Genomic DNA, 15092 nt, shown 5'->3' on the forward strand with positions numbered 1-15092 from the left:
GTCGCAGTAACGTTGCGATGCCCTAACGAACACGTTGTGCTGTCCTGACCCACTTTGCTCAGCTTGAATTAGTCCTATCTTCCTGTCTCAGAACTCAATTTCATCCTTTAGGCAGTTGAAATTCAAAAATGTCAATCAAACAACCACTAAAAATGAATAGTCAACGATCCCGAGTAGCACAAGGCGGTTAACCAATCCAAAATCTAGCACTAGACTGAACTGACACTGGGATGATGTCGGAATCGTGTACCATGACAAAACCGCGCATACCAATAGCCAGATTCTTGACCCATTAACCAATTTGAGCTATTCCAGTATCCAATCAATTCAATTAACAACTCTCCACTGTCTAGACAATCCGAATCAAGTTGTCCATCCCGTCATCATCACTCCAATAACACGCTATAGACAAACATGAAAGAAAGAGTGAGCTTCATGAAAGCTTTATCGTGGTAATCGATATTTACCGTATATAATGAAATATAATAATAGGAAATTTCCTATTGCAATAAAGCAGGAGTAAATGGAACGAGGAGGAGGATAGGAGATGATGTAAAAAGCCACTGAATAAATTTCCTCCTTCTTATTCGTACACAACTTCCTACTTTTTTTTTTGCAAATTGAATAAAGCAAAAAAATAAAGTTGAGGCAAAAATATGGGAATAAAGGAGAACATGATAATATCCTTATACGTGATTTATAAACATAATTTTATTTTATTATGATTTTCATTGTTATTCATAATTTGATAAAAAGAGAATTGTTGGGGAGTGGCCGTTAGGGGTGGGAGTGGGTAGGAAATGAAAGCTTCTTGTACTAAGTGGCCTCCATCATCATAAAAATGATTTCCTCATTAATTTAATTCCTTTTTTCTTTCTTTTCAGTACTTCGAGATGAATTTCGTCTCGATCCGCAAAATACTCGAGTTGCTCAAGGTGAAACGGCAATGCTAGAATGCGGTCCGCCAAAGGGAAGTCCTGAGCCGATTATATCATGGAGAAAGAATGGACAAACAATGGATTTGACCGGCTCAAAAAGGTAAAGGAATTTTCTTGTTTCTCTCGTCGTGCATTTTAGTCAAGTACAAAAAAAATATCTTCTTTTCATTTATTACCGACAATCCAAGAATGTAATCATTGTGCTGGTCGTAGTTGTTACATGAAAAATAATATAATGAAATCAATTTAGATAAGAAGATTTGTAGCTGGGAATTCTGCAAAGATGAAGATTTTCTGTTGACTCTTTGTCCTTATAGAACCGTTTTTTGAGGTTATGGAGCATGAACACTGAAAATTTGATCTCAAATCTTTTGTATTTGATGCTTGCCACTTTTTAAAAGAGATTAAGCATAAAAGTTTTGATCAAAATTGCAAAAAATATCAATTTTGGTTCAAAAAACTTCTCGAGGTGGACGAAAAATTTGCTTTTAAGCAAATTTTATAAATACGCTACCAAATTATCAATTGTAACTTAAATTGCACGCATTATTTAGAAAAGGCAATCAATTTGTTTAAGAAATCAAGTTGCAAAATCCTCAACTATAAAAATGCGCTCTATTCACATTCACCAAAAATTGCCTTTCAAACTTGCCAATTTTTTTTCTACAATGCCCAGTTACAGAAAATCCTTTTTTTTATCTTTTTATACAAAAGAGTACATACAAACATACTCAATATTGTTACATCATATCATCAAAATAAAATCTCTTCTATTCTTCTTATTTCTCAATTTCTTATTATTGTTGCCTTAAAAACAGAGTTCGCATTGTGGACGGCGGCAATTTATTAATACAAGATGCTCGACAATCGGATGATGGTCGATATCAGTGCATTGCAAAGAACATTGTTGGAGTGCGAGAATCGACAATTGCCTTCCTAAAAGTTCATGGTAAGAATTTTTATTATTTTTCACAATTTACAAATTGTTACTGAGTGTGTATGGGATTGTTTTGGTTAACTGAAATTGCTGGGTAATTGCTCTTGTGGTGTATGAAGAGATTGTATTGTGTGTGACCAATTTTGGGTGGGTTTGATGTTGTATGGATGAGCTATTTGATGAAAATGTTAATTGAATGATGGTTTGACAAATTTTAAATCAAAGTAAGCCGTTACAAAAAAAAATTAATTTAAATTATCTTTAACAGTCAAGCCATTCCTGATTCGTGGACCTCAAAATCAAACAGCAGTTACGGGCAGTTCCGTCATATTTCAATGTCGTGTGGGCGGTGAGCCATTACCCGATGTTTTATGGCGTCGTACGGCATCAGGTGGAAATATGCCCTTAGGTAAGAGACTCGTTTTGGATGCATATTGAGTATCTGTAATTTAATACAGCATACACAAACAAGCACATGCATCGAATATATGTATGCACAGCAAGTAACATAAATGTACAGTCAAGCAGCCTACAATTCACTCAATCTAATTAATTTTCAAGTACACAGGAATCATTGTATGTAAATTATACACATAAAGTTGCATATTTATTTTATCCATGATACACATCTAAGGCATATATGAAAAAAACATGCATATAACAAGCTTTAGCTTCTCTTACTCTCGTTTTTGACCTCTCTTACCGCATTCATTTGTTGTAAATACAATCGACATATATATGTATATTGGGTTGAAATTTAATGAGACTTTATGTTGCTTAATGTGTAACTTATGATTATAGGTTTAATAAATTTTACAGCACGCATTTAGTTACGCAAATTGGTATTAGAGGTTCTGGAATTTTAAATGCTTTGTTGGTGTAATTGGATACATGCGTGATTGTAGATTCAAATATAGCTAATATTCAAGCTTGTAATTAAAACAAAATGTAGTTTTTAAGTAATTTTAAATAAGTTAGAGACATAGATGGGTTCAAAACCCAAATTTAATGATACTGAAGTAGGGTGGCCAGAGGATTTTCACAAAATATCGGGTCTTTAATATTCAAAGAACCAGTTAAATTAGGTTAAAAACTTGCAAGAAAGTGCAGGAAATAATTGAAATTCCGGAAAAAATATTTTCAGTCCGGGATTTGAACTCTGAGCTTCAAAACGAAAATGTTCAAAATTTGTCAAAAATTCCGAATTTTCTATGGAGTTTTGGACTTTTTGAGACTTTGTTGGGACACAGCAGCAAGGCTGAAAAGTACAGCAGGGTCCCGGCAAAAATACAGCAGATGGCCGTCCTAGGCTAACCTCAATTTCCTTACTTTTTTATATTTTTTTATCAAATTAGTAGAATTTTTATAACAAAATTTCAAATTTTCAATATCTAATGTGTTGTCTAAATAGCTCAAAGGGTTGGTATATGCCCTTCTATCGAGAAGACATGGGTTCGAATCCCAAAAATTCATTAAAATTTGTAATGAAGTGCATTCATTTCGGAATACTTTTTTTTTTTGATTTATTTAGCATTAAAATTTTCAATCTTAACTAAACTAACTTTTTGTGTTCAAAACAAAACCCTTCCCCACATCCCCGCACCCCGCTAATTCATCCCAGAACCCCCAATAAATCCCAACCATAATTACAATCACCTCATTTCACTTTATCCTGTTTAATTATTATTATTATAATCCTCACAAGATTATTTAATTCCACATATCAAATTCAACATAATCTCCGATTTTATGTCCAAAATCATTAAGTAATGAGAAAATTTTAATTAAGATTGTGGATGCATAAATTCCAATATTTTAAATTCCAATGTCAATGACTGTACAGTACAACATAAATTTAATTGATAAATATTTCATTACAAAATGTGTTTGTTTATGGTTTTCACAGGTCGAGTTCACATACTTGAAGATAGAAGCTTGAAAATTGATAACATTACTATGGATGATATTGGAGAATATAGTTGTGAGGCAGACAATGCTGTTGGTACGATTGTGGCTAGTGGAATGCTGCTGGTTTATTGTGAGTATCAATTTCAATTTTTTTTAGATTTTTTGATTTAAAAAATTAAAAATTTTGAAAAAAAACCGTTAGAATTTAAAATTTTGAAAAAATAACCGTTAAAATTTAATTTCAAATTTTTAAAAATTTGTTTAAAAATTCAAGATTTTTTGCCGGATAACCGTTACAAAATTTCAAATATAATTCGATTGACTTAATTCAAATTCCAAAAAACCGTTAACTAAAAATTTCAAATTTTTACAGCTCCACCGACATTCACACTCCGTCCAAAATCACAAATCGGTGAATTAGGAAGTGAAGTGATATTTGAATGTCAAGCAATAGGCTATCCAGAGCCAACACTCTTCTGGACAATTGAGGGCAATCGATCACTAATCCTTCCAGGAATGAAACTACAGAAAAGTGAAGCAACATTGACAGCCGATGGCGGCAGTCTTTTGTCAATTGATGAGATAGACAGAAGTGATAATGGAAAAGTTGTTGTGTGTAGTGCCGTAAACAGTGTTGGAAGTGTCAGTACAAGAGTTGTACTGTCTGTTAATCTTCAAGATGATTCACCACCTCCACAAATTATTCAAGGTCCAGCGAATCAAACATTACCGATAAAATCTGTTGCATCGTTGCCGTGTCGTGCAATTGGAACACCAAAGCCTGTTATAAGCTGGTATAAGGACGGCATTCCAGTCGTTCAGTCTGATAAAATTTCAATTGAGGACAATGGATTGCTGACAATAACAGAATTGAATAAAAATGACGATATTGGACTTTATACATGCGTTGCAAGCAGTAAAAGTGGAAAATCGACATGGAGTGGATTTTTGAAAATTGAAAATCCAACAAATCCAAATATCAAGTTCTTCCGAGCACCCGAACCATCGACGTTCCCCGGCCAACCAGGTATGAATTATAGAGAATCGAAACTTTCTAAATTCAATCGACAAAACAAACTTTTTCTTCTTCCTTACTTAATATTTTTTTTTCATTTCCATTTCCTAATGATTTTCATTCATTTTACCTTCTTGATGGAAACTTTTCTTCTTTCATTTCTTTTTTTCTACTTCCACGAAAAAATGTAATTAATTGAAAATATAGTTTCTGTATTTTTTTGTGTTGTGGCTGATGTTCAATAGCTGGAGATGGGGAGATAAAGGGAGATTTTGAGGTTAGATTGTCGGGATGTCTGAATTTTGGGGGGAAATTGGATTTAATTGCTCAAAATTTTAGAATTGTTGCTCAAGTTGCTCAACTTGTTGATAAATTTGTTCAAAATTCAGTTTAAGTTGCTCAAATTGTTGATAAAATTGCTCAAATTTTGGATCAATTTGCTCAAATTTTTGCTTAAGTTCCTCAAGTTGCTCTAGTATTAGATCAATTTGCTCAAATTTTGGATAAATTTGCTCAATTCCGGATCAATTTGCTCAAATTTTTGATCAATTTGCTCACATTTTTCACCAATTTGCTAAAGTTTTGGATCAATTTGCTCAATTTGCTCACATTTTGGATTAAGTTGCTCAAAATTTTAGATCAATTTGCTCATATTTTGGATCAATTTGTTCACATTTTTGATAAATTTGCTCAATTTTTGGATCAATTTGCTCAAGTTTTGGATCAATTTACTCAAATTTTGCTCATATTCCTAAGCTTTTGCTCAAATTGCTCATTTTTCGTTGATTTCTGTTCAATTTCCTTCAACTTCAATTCATTAATCTCCAATATTCGCCCAAAATCCATCAATTTCCCATTAAATTTTCCAACTTTTCCACTTTTTCATTATGAAAGAATTTTCTTTGTGTATGTTTTTCGCTTCATTTTCATTTTTTTCCTGTTTTTGTACTTTGATACCCTCCAGAAATGAAAATGAGAAACTCACAAAAATAAAAATAGATCTCGTTATGTAAAAGACTGAAAAAGCTCAGAGTTTAAGACAACCAACAGAGAGAAAAAAGGAAAATATTGAGTGGAAATGGAGGAAAATACACGTGAAAAAAGTTTTTAGTTAATTACACGACCTCAGTTGAGGGAGCAACTGAACTTTTTTTTCTTTATATTTATTTTCGTTCATTCATATCAGTTTGGTTGTTTCTTTTCATTACTTTGTTGTGCTGCTTTTTTTCGGGTTGTATGTTATTCTTTTACGGGTGGAAAATCAATGTTTTATGTCGATGGATGGAGTGGTAAAATTGGGAAAAATTCTGCTTTTTGTTGAGAAAGGATTGAGAACTTTTGTGGATCAATTTCAGAATTCTTTTAACTTTTCATGTAATTTTCTTCAGTTTTTCATGCTTTTTGGTAGCTTTTGAACATCCTTGAATAGCACATAATCGGTTAATCTATTCCAAATCCGGCATCAGGTTGGCATGACGCAGGTATAATTCCGGATTTAAACCAAATCTGCTACAATATCAGAGTCACGTTAGCCTATGGCCAAGCTTTTGACCAATTCACCCTGTGTTGGACAACCAGTGTGTTGGACAACCAGTGTGTTTTAAAATTTTTTTGGAAATGCCACAAGCCGTATGCCGTGTACTGTTTAAATCTAAGCTTAACACTAAGGTGCTCACTTACATACTTACTTACTTACTTACTTACTTACTTACTTCGCTGGTCTTACAGATCAATTGTGATCCATGACCTCCCACAGGAGTCGTCTGAAGCTGGCTTTCACTTGCCAATATCCGATACCAAGTGCAATACTATATCTATCGATAGCTTTCTTCTAAGAGTTCTTTGGGCGTCAACGGGCCCAACCAAGGTGTGCCGCGAATAACTAACGGTTGCCCACCACTGAATTAACCGATATGTGCTATTTGGGATTGTTAGGTACATTTTTAGAAGAATGGGGGTCCTAGCTGTTTAGCGGAAGGGTCAAATTAGTTCTACTTTTGCAGATCAAAATCCTCCAAAATTAGCCATACTAATTGATTTTAAGAATATAACCTTCAAAGAAAGATCAGAAGGCCCTTTTATGGGAATATCAATCTACAGATCAATCCATACAACTCACCTATGCTCTCCCCTATACAATCTTGTTTCTCAGCCACTTTTTTCTCAAAACTAAACTTTCAACAAGTTTACATCTACCAATAAATAAAGCAATTACAAAAAATATTAAAAATTCATAAATTTTTTATTCCCACCATCAACAGGAAAGCCACAAATAATTGAAAAGACTGACACTAGCGTAACATTATCATGGATCCGAAGCAATGCAATTGGTGCGTCCAGCTTACTCGGCTACACGGTCGAAATGTTTGGTAGAAATTCAACAGACGGTTGGGTGCAAGTTGCGAATCGAATACAAAATACAACGTACAAAATTATTGGATTAACGAGCGGTGCTTCTTATTATTTTGCTGTACGTGCTGAAAATTCTCATGGTGTTTCGGGACCGAGTCAATTGTCGGAACCAATTACAATTGGAGTGGTAAGACATACAATTCCTATTTATTTTTAAAATGTGCACAGAAACAAACAAAAAAAGTCGTGGAAGGAACAGTTTGCATTTAATTACTTTTGTAGCTGCTTCTTCCTTTTTTTGGGAAGGCAAAAAAACGTGAATTTTTTTAAGACTCACACAAAAAAAAGTTAGGGAAGTGCATTTGGAAGAGCTACTTACTGATACAAAAATGTCATTTATCTTAGTCTACACTTAAGTCCTTCTTGTGTCCTTTTTCTGTAATCTTCTTCTTTTCTTTTTGCTGTCAGTGACAAGATTTTCGAGACTTTCTTTTACTGTCTTCAGTTCATCAAGAAAAACTTGGATAATTTTTTCAGCCTTGTCATTTGACAATTACTTTTAGGTTAGGGGTTTGTTGAAAATGGCAATTAAGATGGCAAATTTTTTGAGTTGAGTAGGCATTGGGTGATGGTTTTTGGGTATGAAAGTATCATGGAAGTCTGATATGGCAACCTGAGAGGACAACTTGACATACTATCTAGTTGATAACTAGGCTAAAAGGCAACTAATGTCAGATTTTAAGGAACGTTTCGGATAAAATGTCATTAGCCAATTGTGGGTCTAGTTATTAACTCGTCAAGTTGTTCATTCGGATAAAGGCAGTTGGATAGGCAGCTTTAACTGAGCTCAAGAGGTAAAATTTAATTTGAATTGGCACAATCACGTTAAGCTTGGATGTAAAAGTCTCAATATACCTTTAATTAAGTAATCCATGAATTGTTTGGGCTTAAAATGTTGATTCTGGTTCAGGCTAAGTAATTAATCCATCAATTGAGCTCCAATATTCGTAATTAGCGTCAATTGAATGATTCATGCATTGTTCTTACTTTAAAGCTTCAGTTTCCTTTGGTTCGAATGTCTTTTTGGAAAATAATGGGATAAAGTTCAGTATTGTAACCTAAAATCGACTTTAGCTTTCATCTGAATAGCATAAGTTGATTAATTGATCATAAATCCGGCTCCAAACCGATGACTTGGAGCCAAATTGATGCCAAACCAGCATTAAACTACATTTACGCTCATTTAGTCATTAAGTAATACAAATTAGAGCTAAACATCCACAAAAAATATCAAAAAATCCACTTAAATTAGTTTTAATTTCACAAAAAATTCATAATCTAATCCACAACCCCTAATCAAGGCCTTAAATTATCCTTCACAAGCTTCTCATGGTCAATATACAACAAAAAAAAACTTCTTTATTTTATCGTTGATAATGGAAAACAATTTGTTACCCTCTCAGTAAGAAAACAAGAATAACAAAAGGAACAAAAAAAAATTATTTTTCACCCCCAGCACGATGGCAATATAAATAGGAACGACAAGTTTTTCAAGTAAACTTGAGGAACAGAATGAAAAAAAAAACAATGAAAGCCCCCCTTTTGAGTCGTCGTACTTCAAAAATTACAAAAGAAATTCTCTTCTGTTGTGCTCTAAAATTTCAGTTATTCATCATTTTTTTGTGTGTGTATCTAAAAGTATCCCATCAAGTCTACAATTCAGTTATGAATAACTGTAATTTAATTAAATTATTTTATTAATTGTAACAATTTTCCAGCCTGAATAGATGAAAAAAAGGGAAAAAAAAATCTCATGAATTTAAGACACAATGGACAAAGGATGGAAGGTTGGAGTGGGTAGGAAAGGGATACGAATGATAACAATAGAATTGGATATGGGGGTGAATCTCGAAAGATTCTTAATCGATGGATTACTTACGGTATAAATAGAAATATAAAAAAGGCAGTGGATGAATGGATAAAAATAATAGGAAACGACGACAATAATTTAAAGAATTATATTCATTATCAGAATCTGGAGGAGTTGGGATGGGTTCCTGTTGGATATTGGAAAAAATATTGAAACAATGGATATTCAGGCATTGAAATTGAAAAAACTGGAATTTTAAGATTTTAATAAGGATGTAAGAATTTAAGGATAAGATTAAGAATCGATAGTCAAAGATTCTTGAGATAATTCGATGAAAAATTGAATTTAAAGAATTTTTCCGATTGACCTATATAAATTTAGATCAAATTTAGATGTATGTGCCTAAAAGCAGCATTAATAGAATTCAAATTAACATCCGGACTCAGTTCGAAAGTTGAGCATTATTCGTCTCTTGTGAAATCTGGTCCGTTAAGGGTCATGAGTTAGTACTTAGTCACTTTGTAATTCATGGCCTCTTTCCGTTGACTCTAACGCTGGCTGCTTTCTGCTAATCGTCAATACCAAGTACACTGTCTCTATTAATTGCCTTCTTCCAGAAATGGGTTCATAATTTAGTATAAGAAGCTTAAAAACAAGCTTGCAGATTAATCTGGGAGATTCGTTGTGCTTAAAAGGGACACAAATGTAGCTTGACAAAAACGTCAAGTCAACTTGATGCTAACTTAGTACTTGTTCTATGATGATAATGCCATTTTAATCCGCCATTAAATGTAGGGCGTTTACGAGCTTACTTCTCGATGAAAGCAGTCCTTAACAGGCAAAGATACCGTTTTTAGATATCGTATTGGTCTTTATGTAATATGAAAGCATGCTCTTATCCTATTAGGTCATCCAGCTCCCTCCCAATTTCATCTCAATTTTAATAAAATGTTATAAAAATCAAATTCAAAGCTTCACTTTCCAATGCCTTTCAGCTTCATCATTAATTTAACATTAAAGCCACATCCCAAAAATTCTTTGTTTCATTCAAACTCCTCCGGATGTGTGCTGAGCAATCCATTGTTCTTTTATCCAAAATAGAATTCTGCGAAAATTTGATGAGTTGAACGTAAAAGTTTTCATTTTTTTCAGCACATTGAAGCCCATTTTGAATCCCAACTGAGTTAAAACGAAACCAGTTCATTCAATTTTTCACTTCATTCACGCTCATTGCTTTTCTGTGCTTCTTCCGCCGCAGCTTTTTTTCTTTCCTCTGTGCACAAACATCAAAAGGCATAAAAAAATTTTTTCCTTCCATTTCATTTTACAAAAAAATTAAATTAATCATTTACATACGTACCCTATAGGATGAAATGAATACAGATTTGGATCTAAGTGAGGCACGAGCAAGTCTACTGTCGGGAGATGTTGTTGAGCTAATTAATGCCACATCTGTTGATTCAACAAGTATGAAATTATTGTGGGAGGTAAGAGACTTATAAAAAAAGATGAAATTCTCATCCAGCAACAGTCACGTAATTTAAATATTTAATTCATGCAAAAAATTTTATGTTCTTTTTTTTTTGTGCCATGCTTGCAATTCCTCATCATAATAATAAAAAAAGATAATAAATGGAAAATATGTTGAGGGATTTTACATTTATGCTCGCAACATCGATGATAGTAATGAACATCAACCATCATCATATAAAATGCTGACTGTTTTAAATGCAGGCAGTGGAGCATCATCATGTAAAATTAGCGGATTACAAAAATTTACCACGTATGAATTTTTTATTGTGCCTTTCTATAAGGCTGTTGAAGGTAAACCATCAAATTCACGAACTGCTCGAACGCTTGAGGATGGTGAGTATTTTTTATACAATTATTTAGTTCCGTTTGGGAAGCAAACACGCAATTTTTATACTTAAATATTCTTCCTATCTTTTAAACAGTGCCAAGTGAGCCGCCATCAAATATGGAAGCAAAATTGCTAAACGAATCGACAGTTTACATTAAATGGAAAGCACCACCTGCCAAATTTCACAATGGTGTACTAAAATCTTACAATGTGATTGTACGTGGCGTGAATATTTATGAGAATATCTCAAAAATTCTTACAAACATAACAATTGACTCAACGAGCTCATCAATAATGTTAGCAAATTTAACGGAAGGTGTTACGTACACATTGAGTGTTGCAGCTATAAATCGAATTGGAATTGGACCTTATAGTACACCGGCAATATTACGTCTTGATCCTATTACTAAACGACTTGATACATCGTTTACTTATCGTTTTCCATTAAATAATGATCATATGGATGACTTTCTCACACAACCATGGTTCATCATTCTCTTGGGTACAATTTTAGTGATTATGATGCTATCGTTTGGCATTATGGTGTTCATAAAACGAAAGCATATGCTCATGAAGCAATCTGCATTCAATGGTCTCGCAGGTAAACAAACATGAAAGTATAAAATAAATAGAAAAAGCTTTTTTCATTCATTTGCAATTTTCCGGGAGGAGAAAGTTTTTGAAATTCATCATCGTAATTATGTATGAAGCTGTGCATTGCCATTCTATTTGGCATTTGTATGCTTTGCAAAAACTTGTGTTCATTTTCCATGATTTTTATTCCTCTCTTTTCCTTGATGAAGTTTAGTTTGAGTTTGATAAAAAAAAATAGAAAAAAAAAGTTTTGTTCTCAATCAGTTTGGAAGTGTAAATTGTGGAGATATTGAAGGGTACTTAAGACGCAGTTCAGTTAGAAAACATTAAAACAACTGTTAACTATCTTAAATATCGGAATTTATCCTTGTTTCATCAAAAAAGTCATTTTTCTCAAAACCACGTGGTGTGAAAAAGTAAATTTTGTCAATTATTTCAATGTCATGCATTTACAACTTGATTAAATGACTTAATTTGACTCTTGCCACTTTTTTCTACAATCTTATGCAAAAGCCTTTCAAAAATTCAGCTTATTTTGTTCAAAAAATCAAAAAAACTTTTCGAGGTGGACAAAATTTCAAAATTACCAAATATTGAAAAAAGAATTAATTTTGCGCTTAAATTGAGCTCAAAATGCTCAAAACTACCACACAAAACTGTCTAGTCAACATAACAACCTCATCATCCTCAAAAATCATGCTAAACTTCCATCTACTCATCTCTGATTTCTATTCAAATATTGATTTTTCTCCTCTCGATCTGTGGTAAGAGAAACTAGCCCAGTATATTTTTTGGTAAATGAGATAACAACAAGTTTTACTCTACTTTTTTTGCTCCAGATTTCCATTTCTACAGAGAAATTATTTTTATATCCCAGACTTCTCCTTTTTGAACTTGTTGATTTAAGTGACTTTCCGGAAATTTAATTTTCAACCAGCATAAGAGTTGTTATTTCAAATAAGAAATTGAATTTATTTTTTGAATTTTTTCTTCTTTTATTTTCATGAATGGCACAAAAAGGACCATCAGCTGGTGGTGCTGTAAAAATACAAAATGTGCCTGGAGGCAACGATGGATATTGGTTAGATCCATCCGGAATCATATGGCGTCCAAATCCTCGATCGAAGGGGAGTCTTATTGCCGATTATGCTCCAGTTTGTACGTCTACAACAACAACGACACTTCCGGTCGATGAAGAAACGACAGCGAGAGCTCGGTAGGACTTTTATTTCATTTCATTTTTCATTGTTTGTTGAATATGTGAGAATATTTTTGTGTGTTGTGCTTGATGATGAACATAAAAGTGAACTTTATTAAATATTTCAACGATTTATGAAGCGATGCTGGAGAGGATTTTTTTTGTGTTGTGCTGTGTTGTGTATTAAAAAATTGTTAACGCTTTTTATGCGAATGAATTTCGCGATGTGGAAAGCTCTTGATGATTATATGGATGAATAGGCTTGGATATACTTTTTTTCGATGGGGGGTTAAATTGAGGGTGTATGGATATTATTGCGTAATGTTCGCATAATGTTAGGGATTGAAAATTGAAGGTTGGTCAATCAATTCGTCCGTACATCCATCGAACTATGTACTCGACTTCTGTTCCTCTGTGCCTCTTTCTCTATGTCACATCTGTCCCTTCTGTCACTTCTGTCCCTTTTATCCCTTCTGTCCCTTCTGTTCCTTCTGTTCATTCTATCCATTCTGTCCTTTCTGTCCCTTCTGTCCCTCCTGTCTCTTCTGTCTCTTCTGTCACTTCTGTCATTTTTTCCGTCTGTCCCTATGTGTGTCCCTTTGTCTGTACCTCTGTCTGGACCTGTGTCTGTCAATCTATCTGTCCCTCTGTCCTCCTGTCCTTCTGTTCTTCTGTTCTTTTGTGCTTCTGTCTATGCGACCTTCTGTCCATCTTCATCCATATTTTCAGTTGACCATACATCCGTCATAACAATTCAACAATACACCTAACCTCTCAACTTTTAAAACAAACTCCTCCTAAAACTATGTATTCCCAATTGCCCATTCAAATTAAAAAATTCAACAAATGTATGCCAAAATGCAATATTAATCATCATCAAACAATCCATTCCAAAGCACAGTAAACAGATTGAATAAAATGTAATAAAAACATTTTTGAAAATCCAATACTATTTGGATGATAGTCAATGATTATTTTATTATGTGTGTATAACATAAAGCTCTGCTACTCGAACAATTCACTCGACTGTTCATTAAATTTTCAACAGTTTTTATTCTTGCTGTTTTTTTTGACTCATTGCCAATAACACGAAAAATAATTTTTCTCTCTTTTTTAAAAAAAAAAAAATAGATTCATGGGAGAATACACCGACTATCCAGCAGATTATGCTGAAGTGTCATCATATCAAAGTGGCCAACAATCGCCAGCACCATATGCTACAACAACATTAATTGGCAGCTCAAAACTCGGTCCAAATGATTCACATCGTTTCAACAATATGTTTTACAAAACAGACATCTATCCGAATGCTGCAAATGCTGTTGCTATGATGCAAAATGGCAATAATAATAACAACAACACCAATAATAATAATAATAATTACAATAGAAGTATACATTCAGAATCATATTGCAATAGTAATAATAAAATGAATATTGTTGAGAATCGTATGGCCAATACAATGATGCCAAATATGTTTAATAAGCATCAACCAAATGGTATTAAAATGTCATCAAATAAACGCAATCGACTGAAGCTGATGAAGCCACAAAGCATACGAAATTATTTTAGTAATAGTCCAAATGAGCAGTTGTATGTGAAAGTTGGTGAAATAAATCAAATTGGTCCACATTCAAATTCATCACAGCAATCACATACACCGCAGTCAACACAGAGTGGATCCATAAATTGGAGTCAACATAATTTTAATATTTATGAGAATCAATTGCATAATCATATGAATGGTAGCGCTACAATAACTAATGAACCTGATAGTAATCGTATTGATGATGATGATGATGATGATGATAATAAAGAATTTATTTATGATGGAAATCATAGTATAATGAGCTACATGAGCTCAAAAGATTTTCCTGAGAATGTGTAGAATGAAAAAATTGTTTCGACTTTATAAAAAAAGGAATCTTGAAAAGAACGTGAACAAATGAGAAAATGGAATTAAATTGTTGAGCGGATTTTTTTGCATCGAAAATTAGGTATTGAAAGGAAACAATTACGTAGGAAGGGCATCTTTGTGGCAAAGATAGTTAGGAGGTATAGTCCTGCCTTAATAAATCATAAAACAGCACGGTGCAACAATTTTCAGTTTTCTATTTAAGAATGGGACTTGAAATTAGCCGTGGCGAAGCTGATATTGCACCCACGTATCTTACCATCAATGTGGCGATATCCCAGGCTCTTATATGGCACTGTTTGGGATCCCTTGAAACTTTGATGGAAAATCGGAGCTTTGTTTCAGTTTAGGCCTTATTTTGGAAGATTATCGCTTTTTTAGCGATTCTTTGGTAAGGTTTCCGACTACATCACGACGAACAAAAGATATTCTCTAGGATACCGCTACGCTGTCATGTTAATGGTAAGACATAAAGTTGCCCTAATGTCACTGTGATGAAAGTTG

At 33.5% G+C, this 15092-nt stretch overlaps 1 protein-coding gene across 3 annotated transcripts in view; it reads left to right on the forward strand.

Moving 5' to 3' along the window:
- LOC139087526 (roundabout homolog 2-like) overlaps positions 1–14568 on the forward strand; it is a 79483-nt gene extending 64915 nt beyond the window's left edge. For all 3 annotated transcript variants that reach the window (XM_070636361.1, XM_070636359.1, XM_070636360.1), the window contains 11 exons: positions 885–1038; positions 1757–1887; positions 2144–2284; positions 3782–3913; positions 4157–4810; positions 7060–7337; positions 10388–10507; positions 10646–10886; positions 10976–11482; positions 12496–12691; positions 13805–14568. In XM_070636361.1, the coding sequence (XP_070492462.1) occupies positions 885–1038; positions 1757–1887; positions 2144–2284; positions 3782–3913; positions 4157–4810; positions 7060–7337; positions 10388–10507; positions 10646–10886; positions 10976–11482; positions 12496–12691; positions 13805–14561 (3311 nt within the window). In that variant the 3' untranslated portion in view covers positions 14562–14568. The remainder of the gene's footprint in view (positions 1–884; positions 1039–1756; positions 1888–2143; positions 2285–3781; positions 3914–4156; positions 4811–7059; positions 7338–10387; positions 10508–10645; positions 10887–10975; positions 11483–12495; positions 12692–13804) is intronic.
- The last annotated feature ends 524 nt before the right edge of the window (positions 14569–15092 follow it).

Source organism: Chironomus tepperi, unplaced genomic scaffold, assembly GCF_022539635.2.
Source record: "Chironomus tepperi strain 1889 unplaced genomic scaffold, CSIRO-AGI_Ctep_v1 contig_124, whole genome shotgun sequence".
NCBI lineage: Eukaryota > Metazoa > Arthropoda > Insecta > Diptera > Chironomidae > Chironomus > Chironomus tepperi.